The sequence below is a fragment of the Eptatretus burgeri genome, chromosome 2, assembly GCF_056783735.1.
Source record: "Eptatretus burgeri isolate ZD-2024b chromosome 2, Ebu_testis_v1, whole genome shotgun sequence".
NCBI lineage: Eukaryota > Metazoa > Chordata > Myxini > Myxiniformes > Myxinidae > Eptatretus > Eptatretus burgeri.
In genome coordinates this window covers 44,109,885-44,124,764 of record NC_140962.1, presented here as the reverse complement: position 1 = coordinate 44,124,764, position 14,880 = coordinate 44,109,885, and the positions used below count along the sequence as shown (strand labels likewise).

The following is a 14,880-nucleotide window of genomic DNA, read 5'->3' as shown; positions in this document are numbered from 1 at the left end:
GCAGCGCGAGTTTGTACAGGTCTGCACTGCAGCCGCTAATGGTTCTTCATTCTTTCTTGATGGGAAATATATTTCTTAATACGTACCTTATATTTCTTCCCTTTTCTATTTCTGTACATTAACTGACTAAATGCCGTACCTCGTTTCACTCTCTCCATTTCAAAAGTCTCTCTGTCTGTCTCTCTCTCTGTCTGTCTCTCTCTCTGTCTGTCTCTCTCTCTCTGTCTCTCTCTGTCTCTCTCTCTGTCTCTCTCTGTCTCTCTCTGTCTCTCTCTCTCTCTCTCTCTCTCTCTCTCTCTCTCTCTCTCTCTCTCTCTCTCTCTCTCTCTCTCTCTCTCTCTCTCTCTCTCTCTCTCTCTCTCTCTCCAAACAGAAGATATTGCCATTATAATTACTGTAATCTAGTACTGTAGTTGATACATATATATTCAAGGGGGGTGATTTGGGTTGCACAGCAATGCTGTTCCAGCCAGACCTGTTGTTTTCCTGCAGGTAGTACAGGGGAGTGTGCTTGTCAATGGCACACAAAGTGTTCTGGCATTCTCTCTCACCACTCTCAATGACATCCTTTCCTCCTTCTCCAGTGTGAGCACTGTGCGGTTGTCTGGAGGATATCTGCTGATGGTGAGGTTTGCAAGGGTAGTCCACTTTCAACCTCTACTACCTGACATCTTGTCTGCACCTTGCTTATTGTCTTCCATTCGATATATGCAGTTTCTCTACACTCTGCAGCACTGTTGTATCCTAGTACACCGTGTTAAAGTATTGAAAAATTAATTAAAGAAAACTTCTGCCTCCCTCCCCTTGTATGTATTAAATCATGAGAACTGGAAATCAAAACTGATATTAACATTTGATAGGTATGATTGACCGATGTATGTCTGGTGTTGGCTTAATGGTTGGGGTGGTGGGCTTGGGATCCTGTAATCCTGAGTTCAAATCCCCCTTGGCTGTTGAATTAATAGCAGGTGGGGTTGACTCTGCCTGTCATCCTTCTGAGGTTGGCAAAATGAGTGCCAGCGTGCTGGTATCCTGTGTCGGAATGGCGACCTGTCCAGGATTCTGCCCAATAACCAAGGAGGCTGTTTAGGCAGCATCAATACTCTGCACAGAGTATGGTCCTAATGGATGGATGGATGGATTGATGGATGGATGGGATTAGCCTACGATCAATTTTAATTTGATAAAATATATTGTTTGAATTGTTTGCAGACGTCAACTGACATGAACATTAACAAAATCTAGTATTTACAAATGGAAATGAACCATTGGCTAATGACTAAAGTCCTCTGGTGTTACCCTAGCCTGTTTAGTGTTTTATATGAATCATTGGCTTATGTTGGGAGGGTTCCATATTATAATCCTATATAATTTGTTGCTTTCTATTCAGCTCTACCAAGAGGGTAATTTAATTCAAACCAAATGAGGAGTGAAATAAGGTGATACAAAATCTCAATATGCTGTTCAATGCAGCACTGAAAGAAATTGTATGCAAATTAGACTGGGACAAGAAACTATTCATATCAATGGGGGAAAGCTGAACCACCTAAGGTTTTCAGATGTTCTCAGATGATCTCAGATGATAATGGCAGTACTGATAAATAAATTAATCCAAAAAAGTAACAAAATAGGAGCGAAGATAAATCGGCATAAAACTAAAGTTCAATAACCATGAGACAATGTCATGTCAACCATTGGATAGAATTAACAGAACATTGATCGTGATATGCTAAACACTGTGGCTGAAGAAGCAATCTTGTCATGATTCAGATGGGTGCTATGACGAGCACCAGATACAGCTGGATGAGATCATTGTACTTGTGGTCACCCTTTTAGCTAAAGAGCAAGATCCCAACTTCATCTTGATGGATTTCAATGCCAATCCCCACTGGGTATATCTTAAAGCTATACTTCAAGACCACACCATCACTCTCCTGGACTAACCCACATGATCTCCAGACATTAATCCAATTGAAAGTGCCTGGGACTTTTTAGAAAGGCTTGTTTGTGGTCATCAAGCCAGCCAACGGATTCTTGATCAAGTGGAAATTATTAGCCTGGTAAAGTATGGCACAATATCTCACAGCGAGACCTGAATTGTGTAATTTGGTCAATGTGCAACTTTGTATTGGAGTCAGTGGTAGTCACACACATTATCAATGTTTTTTTCCTATGTAAATTTGTCTGTGATCATTTGTAGACTGGTGTCGTTGCCAATTCGCATGCATGTTCCAGACTGCCATCTTGCTTTTTGCATCACTTAGCTTTGGCTTCGATAGGTTTATCAACTGAAAATTGACAAAGGAATGCTAATTGCCGTGGGAAGCAAAGTGAAGCTGATGTTTCGGGCGTTAGCCCTTTGTTGGAGCAAAAACACCCACTGCTTTTCAACAGCATTATCTCTCCAACGCTCGCCTTGACAAAGACTAGTATTCCTCTTACATTGGCTTCCAATGACATCATGTTTGCTTCGAGAGTGAACTGTGTTGGTCCTCTATAACGAGAATATGAACACATTTGAATGTATCATAAAAATGCAACACAAACCTCAAAACTTATTTTGCTTATTGTTTTTATGAAGAGTATGCAATTAATTCGAAAATTCAATGACACAATTAATTCAAGAAACTTGTGAGAAAAGTCAAATGCAACTTCTTTGTAAACCTGCGAGAGAAATCAACTGCAATTGACTCAAAGAATCTAGATGAAAATGCACTCTAATCAATTCAAGAAGCAAACATTTAAAACTAACTTCATATCATGTGCACTCTGATAGCAGCACGCATATGGTGATTGTTGGAAAGAGCAAAGAAAAGTCTTTGCGTGCACTTTAAGCTCAACCGAATGACAAATGTACATTAATCCATGGAAAATATTTGTTTAAAATAAGTACCAAAGTAAAAATTTCGTTTTGTGTTTTTTGTTTTGGGGCTTTTTAGTGCTCAAATCTGGTTTTCCCATGAACCCAACTCACTTCCAGCTGTCATGAGCAGCCACACCACACATGCCTCGCTCCAAACTGACAAGTCTGTTAAAAAAATGCCACCAAAGCAAACTGATTATGACTCGTCGTGTCATCGAACAAAGTGTAATATTTAGTCTGGTATATAATAAAAACTGCAGATGAGTGAGACATCAATCTGGCACAAAAACAATCTCAAGGTTACGGGACAGATCATATCAAATTGATAATGTGAATAGCTCAATGAAGTTTATTTTTTACAAACCATTCAACTGCTATAACAACACCATATGATTTTTCTTGCCAAAAGAAAAAAGGATTTTCAGCTTACACAATATGTTTAGAACTCAGGATGTTGTATAAAGTAAACTTGTGCATCAAGTATTACAACTTGTTTCATTTCTCGATCAGCCAACATTGGGTCCACTCAGTTAACATTCTTGAAATGTTTGTGTTCCATATTACAAGCATTGTCATGAAACTAACCCTATTTCAGTAACTGAAGCAATGATCTCTCCTGGGTTATCCCCTTTTTTGTCTTTAGCTGCTGTATGCCTGCTTGAGCATGCTCCGCTGTGATGGACGTCATTCACAGGGTGCCGTAGGTCTTGCTGGTGTGCTGCTCGTGGCCCTCTCTGTGGCAGCTGGCCTTGGCCTATGCTCTCTCCTTGGTATCTCATTCAACGCCGCAACAACACAGGTGGGGCCTGAGCTTCGACTTGCTATTCTGCTGGACAGAATTTTGGCATGTTTTTTTGGAAAGAAAATGCCTTCAAAGAGACTAGTATTCTGTTGGGTAAATAACGATATGCCACGAGTAATAATAAGATGAGAATATACTACATGTGCTTGTGTGACAGAAAAATTGCCTTTTGAAATTTTTTGAGAAATAGCAATGTTTAATAGTTGCCCACATAAGTATCCATCAGATACAGTATAAACAGAACCCTAATGGATGTGTACACAAAACATTACCAGTGCTGCTTTTACCTTTATTAACAACTCAGGGGTTTTATGAAAAAGGTCACAAAACTGCTGATTTAAATGTTTAGATATATTTCAGGTAAAATATGACCGGTCGTGCAATTTAACTCTCTCATGTCTAAAACTCCATCTTATGAAAGTTTTACGTATTTTACGTGCAAGACGCCTTAGTAATCCACCACATGGCATTTCCACATGAAAAACAATGACATTAATACACAATTCTGGTTCGAGCTTGGAAGGTGCTCAGGTGGGAACAACAAACAGACTAAGATGTTTGTTTGGCAAAATGTACAAATGTGTATGATGGTCACATCCTATAGGATCTTGTGAATGTAGAAGCAGGTCACATATTATGAACCGTAAATACGTGAGTTCCACGAATAGCGGAACCGTGAATGTCACGGTCCGACGGTACTTGAACACGGTGGAACACAAATCGCCTTTGTAGCACTTTCAAAACCCTTCCATTTAGCAGTACTTGGACAAAATATTACGGAATTTTATGTCATCATGACCAATCAAATTTCCTGCTCGTAGACCCCGCACATGTCCTTGTTTCTCGACGCAGCACGGGGTAATGTGTTCTTTGAACTCTAGTTTAGAATTGTGAAAGAAAAAATGTTTTTAGTGAAGTTATTGAATATTGTCTCATTTGGTGGACTGCGGAAAAAAAAATATGCTGAACACAAAGCAGAGAGTTTTTATGCTCGATAACATGTTATGTTTCGGTGATTTATTATGAAGGTCAAGCCAGAACATTGAATCGGTCTCTTCACGTGACACTGCTGTGCTGAAGTAAAGTGAAGTTTATGTAGCTGTTTAGTTATCATCAAAGCAACAAGATAACCTGGTAATAGCCAATAATGTGGTGAACCTGAAAAAAAAAATTATTAATGTTACATCTGGTCTGCAGAGAATGAGCACAATGAGATCAAAATGATAACATTGTATTTTGTACCACAGGTCCTGCCATTTCTGGCCCTCGGGATTGGAGTTGATGACATCTTCTTGCTCGCACACTCCTTCACTGAAATGGGCCAGTATCGTGCCATTCCCTTGGAGGTATTTCAGAATGCAGAGACTTAGCCGAGTCGGACAATGTTTAACCAGATAAAAATTTAACCAGGAACATTTTTTTTTTTACCTTTGAGGTAACAATTTAACCAGACTTGGTGGTATAATGATTAAAGCATCCTCTCTGAGTGTGGGAGGTCGGTGGTTTTAGCCCCGACTGAGTCATACCAAAGACTTTAAAATGGTGTGTGCTGTTTCCTTGCGTGATGCTCAACTTTTAAAAAGGATAGAGCATGAACAAAAAAACATAGGTTGGTAATAATAGCACAAGCTTTGATGGGCCTAATGGCCTCCTCCTGCATCGAAGTTCCTTGCAAGGGAACTCGCATTTATTGTTATTATTACTGTTATTATTATTTGATGTGAAGGTTTATGCTGGGCAGTGATGGTATTTTAAGTGTGAGAAGTATGAAGGGTAAAAGGTGGGAGCAGTGGATGTGAATAAAGGGAAGTATGGTTGAGGTTGAACAAATGTTAAAGAGAGAAGTGCAGATGACATATTATGGAGAGAGCTGAAATGGAGATTATAGAATAAGAGATATGGATCATTGGGGTAATGAAGGGATTTATAGCACAAGTAGCAGGTTTCTGTACACTTGCATGCATTACGACGATATGATGCTTTTTTTATGTCGGTTCATGGAAGGGTCATGGGAAAAGGAGCAGAAGGAAACACATTGAGAGTGGGACAACACATAGAGACAACACTTGGGAATGAACAAACAGGAAGAGAGAAAGAAGAGGGAAGGAAACATTGCAAACTGCAAGCAGATGGAGAGGGGTAGAGGATGGCAAATGAAGAAAGGAAATATTAGGGTACGGATGGAGGATGACCCTGAGGTGGTGGTGTACTGCCAACTTGAAGCTTTGGAAGGAAGAGTGGCATGCTTAAATCTGCAAGTGTGATATTCATTTTATGACATGAGCTTATATTTAAAGGGCACTGCAGGCAGAAAATATAATCTAGGTTGTTTCGCTACTTTAATTTTTACTTCTTTTTTTTTTAAATAAGAAAAATCTTTTTCTCCAGTTTGACTCAGAAATTCCTGCAATGGATATAAAGATGTATATCTTTAGATATTTTGAAAGAACTCCGACTGAGTGATTGGTGGGCTGCTCTTTTTATTCCCTTATTTCCTGCACATGTACAGTTCCTTTGTTTTTTTCTAAAACATCGTTATAATGGCTTTCAATATCAATATATATATATATATATATATATATATATATATATATTTATATATATATATATATATATATATATATATATATATATATATATATATATATATACATATATATGTATATATTTGAGCCATTTTTATAGCAAGGAACAATGCAAGTGGGATCATACGTGGTCAAGGCATATTGAAGAGGCCTACACTGTGAATGGCAGAGTGGTGCACACAGTGGTGCATGTGTTCAAAGTACAGTACCTGATCATGAGCCTGGAGGATGGAGAAGGCATCTGCTATGATGATTTTGGGGCGGTCACCATCACCTGGATCAGTACGCACACAGAAGCTGTTACCGAGCACGTGAACCTCCGTCACATATGTTTAAACAAAGACATGCTGGGGGCCACGCTCATCACCATGAAGGACACAAAGGCAGAATAACTGAGCGTCACATTTCAAAATGGTAAGTGTGTGTTCTGACAAAACATTTTTTTAATTGCAACATCATTGGTGAATCATTAGGGCTTCCTGTGCTGGATGGGTAGGGGGATGACCTCGATGTATTACATTGTGCATTTCTTTGCTCTGTGCTCAGTACTGTGCAGTGAACATACATTTGTGTTGTACATTTTGCAATGAATGGATAGTCGTACCATGCTCAGTGCTGTGCAGTAAATGTACATCTGTGCCATACTCGGTACTGTGAAATGGATATCTAGACACCTGATGCTGAATAAATAATATAGTTTAATTTTGTATTTTTCAGGACTCGGAGACTGTATGGAGAATGTTCACTTGGTGTATGACTTCATGGAGAGGTCCGTTGGGTCATCCCATCCCGCATGTTGTTGGCGATCAGGGAAACCATTCCTGATCCACAGGGGTGCTTCATGGACTTTGTCAAAGCTAAAAGATGAATAAATGACCACCTTTTAACTACCTTTATGATCACCTTGTCATTGTTCTATGTGATGCATCAAATTATTAATTTCCAGCACAGGAAATGGGGGAGCTAAAAGGTCCTAGTTCACATCAAGGGAGAGAAATAAAGCCACTTGTAGGGAGGCAATATTTTCATTGGGGAAGGGATCACCATAAGAAATGTGAACCCACATTTTGAAGTAGCTAGAAAACACTGGTGTGCACAGGTTGATTAAATGAGTTGGTGACATCACAAAGCTAATAATGCCCATGAAGCAACACCACAACAAGGACTAGATATTCCTTCATGTGTACAGTGCAGTCTTTGAGCATGGAGTGGTGTAGAATTGCAAGAATCATCAAACAGTCCAAGCTCCTGCAACATTTTCAACAACAGTAATCTGCTTTGATATGGTGCATTTTACTGTAATCGACATATGCTGCAATCATGACATTTTTGCAACAGAAATTCCTTACTGTGGTTTTAGCTAAGGGTTGTGGTGGGTCAGCGATAGGAGGCCAATGGCACATCACACAATATGGCTTCTTTGTATTCAACTTCATGCTAACTATTCATTGTTCTGGTTTTCAGAGTTAACAGTTTGAAAGGTAAGTGATCAAAAATGCATCATCAATTGTACCTAAGTAACAATTCATAGATCTGACATGTTCACTAAACCCAGCTCACCTATAATAAAGACGGCTGCAAATAAATTTGAAAACACACATTCCCTGAAATTATGAAGAAAAAAACATCCAACCTTTTGCTAACAGTGTCACAAGTAATGGCACAGGGTTCCGAAGGATAGGAAGGTATAGGTACGCAAACCACTGAAAACCTGACCTTTACCTCATATCGATTTGATGCAACTCACCTGTTTTTTAATACAAAGCTTAGGCTCATGGAGGATGTAGAACATGGAATGGATCAGGACATCACAGAACAAAAGGAACAGGAGAAAGAGAGGGAGAAGTACACCAACAGCACGGTTGAGTGACAAAATAGAGGGAGATTTGGACAAACAAATGAGGAATGTGAGGATGAATGATGGATAGGGGAGGACACATAGGGTAGACAAGATGGATACAGAAGCAAACTCCCAGGAAGGTAGAACTGGAAATTTGGAAGGAGGTTTACTTGGGGAGGGTTAATTGTGGTAGAAAAACATCATGGTTTTGAATGGTGGGGGTGGGGGGTATCTGAGATGATCATAAACAACTGTCTTGAAGAAGACCTGAAGGAGCAAATATCCTAGATTTTAGGAGTTTCACCAGAAGGAGGTTGATGGTAGACCATGTGTGCCCTGTATAAACCTGAGGGGAAGGTGGGGGTGGACAAAGAGCACAGAGCAGAGAGTGCAAGACCAGAAAGGAGGCCGGAGAGACAGAGACCACCGACCTGTCTGCGATGGCAGTGTGATAGATTCTGCTTCAGCGTGGGAGATTCCAATGATCTTGGAGGCCTTGGTTTGTATGACATCAAGCCGAGTAAGATGTGAGGCAGTGGAGCCAGCCCAGAGGGGAGAGCAGTACTCCTTGAAGCTGTGGATGAAGGCCATGTAAGTGGATAGTTGTTCAGGTATGCCAAGGAACGACTTTGCATGATGGACAAGATACCCAGTCAGCAGCTGTCTTTGGAAGCCAACCCTCAAAGGAAACACTTAAAATATTTGGGTCGGGGGCATTAGGAGTGCAATAAAAGTGCCGGTGATGCTCTCAATATACTTTTGATCCATTTTGCTTAAACTCCAAGAGTATCATTTTGTCGTGATTGCCAACAACTCTCATATTTTAAACACCTCATTTCAATGACATGTCCTTTGCAGGCATGTGATCTTTTGTTTATATGGATTGGTAGTACTGGATTGAATTAGCTATAGTGGATGTTGGCCAGGCAACAGCATGATGGAATGTCATTGGTTTGAGTGTAATTTCATGTGGAATGTCCATAAAAACATGTAGCAGGACTCATGTTGGTGTCACACAATGGCAAACAGAAAATCTCATGGTTACCTCACCACAGAGGTTCTGAGAGGGAGGATTTCTATTAATTTCACAGATTTCAACAAATTGGTTCGATATGTGAGTGTATTATTATTGTATTAGGCCTTTATAGTAGACGTGTGATTGACACAAACAACTTAATGTTCTATAATCTATACAAACCTACTTTGTGAGATATTTATGACTACTCTTGCAGATCTGCTAGCTGTGGATATCATTGTGTGCTGACAATGTAACTTAAGGTCTGCAAGGGTCTTAACAATATAATAATAATAAAAATAATTAATAAGATATTTTATTAAATTCCACATATCACAACAGCATATCAAAGTTCATGTTGATTACATCATTCGAAAAGAAGATATAAAACAGGAAGAAATGGGTCATTGTCAGAAATTAAATGACAAACTCAACATTCAACAAACTCAGGAATGGTTTGAAACACATGACATCAAAGGCAATCTCCCACCAGCACTTCTCAACCCCCCTCACTCCACCTCCACAACCACTAAGGACTCATGCCAAGCCAGTCTTTTCAATGAACAGCACACAAAATAACTCAAATAAAAACCAAGACATCTTTCATTAATAATTCCAATGGATAATGGAAAGCAAAACGAATAATCACAAATGTCAAATTATTCTTTCATACACAGCAAATGCCAGAGAAAGGACATACATGGCACAGTCTAGAAGGTCTTTCTCCATCGCTCAGTGGAGTACTGCTCTCTAATATTGGTTGGTGATCCAGCATCACATTTGTCTCTCTTGAATTATGTGGAATCAAAAGCTCTCAAAATTATTGGAATCTTTCCTGATGAGGCCAAGGCATAAGGTCTATTCTTGTTGTGCTGCAGGCAGGTCAGTAGTCTCTCTGTTTTCCATCGTCTATTCTCCAACAATGCTCTAACCCCCCACCCCCCTTCTGATTAAACTTCTAAAATCCAGGGTGACTGCACATCTAAACTATTATTACTCACTTCCTCCACTTTGGAACCACCTTCCAGAGGCTGTTCTATTTCCCTCTTCCCTCCAAGACTTCAAGCAGACAGTGCACTACCGCCTCGTGTTGAGGCTGCAAACATCCCCCATCCTGACCCATGATCTTTATTACCATTGTGAACCATTCCTAACCCAACCCTCTTACTTGCTGAGTTGAGTCCCTCTCCCCCACATTTATCTCTCTCTTGATTCCTTTCCTATTCGTTGATTGCATTGCCATTTATGCCCAATTATTCCCTCGCTTACCACTGCCAATTTAGCCCGCTTTCTCTTCCACAAGCCTCACTCTTGGATGCCTTGTGTTATTTTAAAGCCTTGTTGTTGGTGTTTATTGCATTGATCCTCTCTTCTTCACTCGTGACATACTTATGCAGTACTACACACAAAAAGTACCAAAAGGCAACGTTTATTAACAAGAACAGAATGACCAGCATAAAATTTAATTTTTGAAGATAAATGTCAAACTTTTATTTTGTTCACCATGTGTACCAGGGAAAAGTCACCTTTTGTACCTTGTTGCATTGTGCATGCCACACCAAGACTGAACCATGTGCAAAAATTATACCAGAAATATAATTTCGCTTTTGAGCTCACAAGTCCATCATTTAAAAAAATAAAAAAATTACCTTTTTCCTTTCTCCCTTGACTTATCTCTCATTCGACATTTGTTGTTAGCTGGACCAGCTGCTTCATTCCATGCGACGTTCCCCAAACATATGGAGGGTTATCATGGGCAGGATTTAGCATTATCATGGGTAGATAATTGTCTGCATGCAACACATCAGGCTGACAGTTTATAACTGAGCCGATACTCGAACACAGATGAGCAATTTAAACTATCCTGCCAACCTACATGTCGTCACAATCACCAGAATTCAATCTGCATTGTATTATTTGCTTGGTTACCATGGAGAGAATACGACCTTTTCATATAGTTTTAGCTGATATAATTATTTCTTTGAAATTCGTTATTGGCATGTTTATAATCTTTTAAAATGCCCATATATGCAATATTTTTTGGGATGAATACCAGTGATTAAAACTTTTCCCCATACTGCCATTAGGAAATACCACTTTTTTAGGGAGAAAAAAAAGAATTATTCTTTTGTAGCCCAACCCCCGTGCAGCAGAAAATGGGGTTTTGCAATCACTTCTGTGTGTATATGGAGAAGACAAATTCATAATTTTGTTGAAATAATTTCCATTATTTATATTATCTATATATTAATACTGAAGGACCAATTTTGTGCTCCTCCTAGCGGTCGCGTCACGTTTTTCTCGGTACTGTGGTCTGGACTGAAAGAAACTCCGTACCTGTAAGAGTGCATCGCACATCGTGGCAATAGTCAACCTTCAACTCTGAAGCAACTATATATTAATACTGAAGGACCAATTTTGTGCTCCTCCTAGCGGTCGCATCACGTTTTTCTCGGTACTGTGACCCGAGAAGTTTTGACACGGTGTACATCAAAGTAGACATGCACAAATCAGGGGACTTCTTCACAAGGAGTAGTGTGCACCAAAAATGTCGTGTACAAGGAGATTTTGTAGGCCTCATTAGGTAAGGCAATGGAGTACATCGACTGGGATCCGGCTCTTACAAGAGCCGCCACTGGTTGTCATATTGGGCTCATGGAACGGAATCCGTCTGTGACGGGGTTTCAACTAGTTATTATTATTGTTCGACCTTTTGGCCTTTTTTGCTCTTATTTTAAGCTTTATTTTTCCACAGCAACTACTTCTCTGATTGACACAAAATTTTCATGGTATGAGCGAACCCCTACAAAGAATATTTTAATTATAATGGTAATGTTAGAGGGCACGTGCTCTGGCAGCCATCTTGGATTAAACGCAAAAATTTTTTACATTATATCTCTGAAACCCCTGATCGAAAAAATTTGAAACTTGACACATCTCATTCTGCTCCCAATGCAGAATAAAGGGTTGTAAGGATGATGTCATCGGTGAAGTGGTACACCAGTCATAAATGTTTTCATTGAAATCCTTGTTTACCATTGAGATTCAGTGTGTATGTTGTCCAGGCTGAAACATTTTTACCAATTGAGCTTTTGTCATCAAATGTTCAACAAACCTTTATTATGAGATTATGGAGAACACGCATTCATAAAATATACAATTTTTTTAAACTGCCGTTTTTGTCTAGTTTACTTCGAGTACAAGGCAGATGTGGATGGGCTTTGCATTTTCAGATGCTTTCTAGTTTATTTTTGTTTTTAATTTGTGGCAATATTGAAAGTTTCTCCACCACATATTGTTTTTGCAAAACTATATTTTGACATCAGTGTTTACTTTGACAAATAATTTGCACCACCTATTCTTTAAGTCGTTTTTAAACTATTCAATGATTTTTTTTTGTTCAGCGACGCACAGGCGAGTGTCTCAAACGAACGGGCACCAGTGTGGCACTTACATCCATCAACAACATGGCTGCCTTTTTTATGGCTGCTCTCATCCCCATCCCTGCTCTCAGGGCCTTCTCTCTGCAGGTAAACAGCCTTCATTTTTCACTGCATACCATATGTGTGTATGTATATATGTGTATATATATATATATATATATATATATATATATATATATATATATATATATATATATATATACATGGTCCAAAGTTTTGACATTCTGACTTTTTAAATGCGGCATCTCCCCAAAGCATTCCATATAATGAGAAAATAATTCAGTAAAAAAAATCAGCTCGATCGAAGAATATTTAGAGGTCTCTACCAACTATTGAAGTTTCACCATTATATGCCTATAATATAGGCCCTGTATGTAGTAGATGCAGATGGTTCTCTTTCTCATTCTCATGTTCTGACTTGCTGTTGCTCCTGTTGCTGTTGATTAAGCATAAACACCAGAAGTGCTACCGATGTCTGGCTATTCAGTCCACGACTTGAAGAACTCAGAGCACTGCTTTCCCGAAAAAGATCATCACTGCGTCTGCAGTCAGAGCAGCACTTTCCTTCACAGTTCTCCTCTTGATCAAATGGTTATGAAAAAAGGAGGCCATGGCATCTCTCTTACGAGGGAGTTTCGCACTCTTGAGTTCTTCAAGTCGTGGACTGAACAGCCAGACATCAGTAGCACTTCTAGTGTTCATGCTTAATGCTTGATCAACAGCAACAGCAGCAACAGTAAATCAGAACTGAGGATGAGAAATAGAACATGATATAGATTTAAATTAATAGAACCATCTACATTTCCTACATATAGGGCCTACATTACAGGCATATACAGTAATGGTGAAACTTCAACACTCAGTCGCGACCTCTAAATATTCTTAGATCGAGCTGATTTTTTTTTTTTTTACTGAATTATTTTCTCATTATATGGAACGTTTTGGGGGAGATGCCGCATTAAAAAAATCGGAACGTCAAAACTTTGGATCACCATCCACTAAAAGCATACATTTAATGAATAAAATTCACAAATTTGAGAGCTCAATACTATGAGTGTAAACAAACTCAGGAATGGTTTGAATCCAGCTTGACGTTGCCCTTCTTCACCTTTAAATCATGATACCAGCTGTCTCCACAGTGTGTTGTGCAAGGCTCAGATGCCATTGGGGGTGAGAAAGGAGAGAGGGTGAGGAGATGAGAAAGGGGGGTGGGGGGGAGGAAGGTTGGGGCAGGGGATTTTGGGCTTTGAGAAATGGAGTATGGCGGGAAAGAAGAAGAGTGCGCAGTTCAGTGATGCAGGACAGAAACTTGGGCTCTGAATTCTTGCTTCTGCCAAAGCAAGCAGGCCCCTGCTGCCAGGCCGGATGCTAGCTTTGGCCCACAGCAAAGCGGCACACGCCATTTCTCCTTGGGTGGTCCAAGAATATATCTTTCTGCTTCCTCAATTCGGTTCTTTTTAGGCAAATGACTTCAAAAGCTCAACGACATTGGGATTTATTGACTTCAGGTATCAGTCCATGTTAGTCAACACGTTTTTGAGACACAATGCCCTCACAGTGACCTGCTCAGACTAGACCCACATCAACTAAAAGCGAAATGGCAGTTCTCCATTACACTCCATTGGTCTTCCAACACTGAGACAACCTTGCCCCTTACCCAATTCAGCAGCTTATTTTTCTCCAAACCAGGCATGAGGGCCTAACTCTGACAACTACACATGTATCATTTCTATATCCTCTTCGTTTCTCACCCGTGAAGGGTTTGTTTGTTCTAGTCTGCTAGGCCCCGGTGGGAGCTTCATTTCCCACCCTTTTCGCAGATGTGCTTTGGTCCGTTTGAGTTGCCATGGGCTGTTTTTGCCATGCCACACTGTTAGGATCGAACAGCGTTTGTTTTCCTTGGAGAAATGCAAGCGCCTTTGGGGAGAATGGACAATGGGGGAGGCGGGTGTATAGTGAGTGAGGGTCAGTTATGGGGTGAAGCAACCCGTCATTGCTGTGCCTTTGGTTCAGAATAATAATTAAATGGTGCTTTGACTTCATGGGCCTCCAGCATTGTTGTCATAATTCTTCAGCTATTCTTGTTTTTGTGACACACAAGGTCATTGAATAGTCATAGTTATGGAAGTATATGCTTGTACAGTGTGGAGTGTGAATATAATTGCCACCGATTGTAATATTGGTGATATTTTTTATTGTAATATCAATTATCTTATTATTTCTTAGATTATCTTTGAATCCGATATGACTTTAAGTGTTGCTGGACCATATGAAGTGAAATATTAGCCACAGTAATTTTCTCACAAGATAAGTGGGTTAACAGATTTTAGAA

General features: G+C 39.7%; 1 protein-coding gene and 1 long non-coding RNA gene across 2 annotated transcripts in view; one reads left to right on the top strand and one right to left on the bottom strand.

Moving 5' to 3' along the window:
* The window catches only part of LOC147031937 (uncharacterized), a 25,056-nt gene extending 18,464 nt beyond the window's left edge, over positions 1-6,592 (bottom strand). The window contains exons 1-2 of the long non-coding RNA XR_015054984.1: positions 6,460-6,592; positions 2,975-3,689 (exon numbers count right to left, since the gene is read on the bottom strand). This is a non-coding gene — a long non-coding RNA (uncharacterized LOC147031937). The remainder of the gene's footprint in view (positions 1-2,974; positions 3,690-6,459) is intronic.
* LOC147031935 (protein patched homolog 1-like) overlaps positions 1-14,880 on the top strand; it is a gene marked incomplete in the record, with an annotated part of 209,891 nt that overhangs the window by 75,861 nt on the left and 119,150 nt on the right. The window contains 5 exon segments of the mRNA XM_085869166.1: positions 1-19; positions 493-624; positions 3,507-3,662; positions 4,913-5,011; positions 12,510-12,635. The exon segment at positions 1-19 is cut by the window's left edge and continues 129 nt beyond it. Coding sequence (XP_085725292.1) covers positions 1-19; positions 493-624; positions 3,507-3,662; positions 4,913-5,011; positions 12,510-12,635 — 532 coding nt within the window.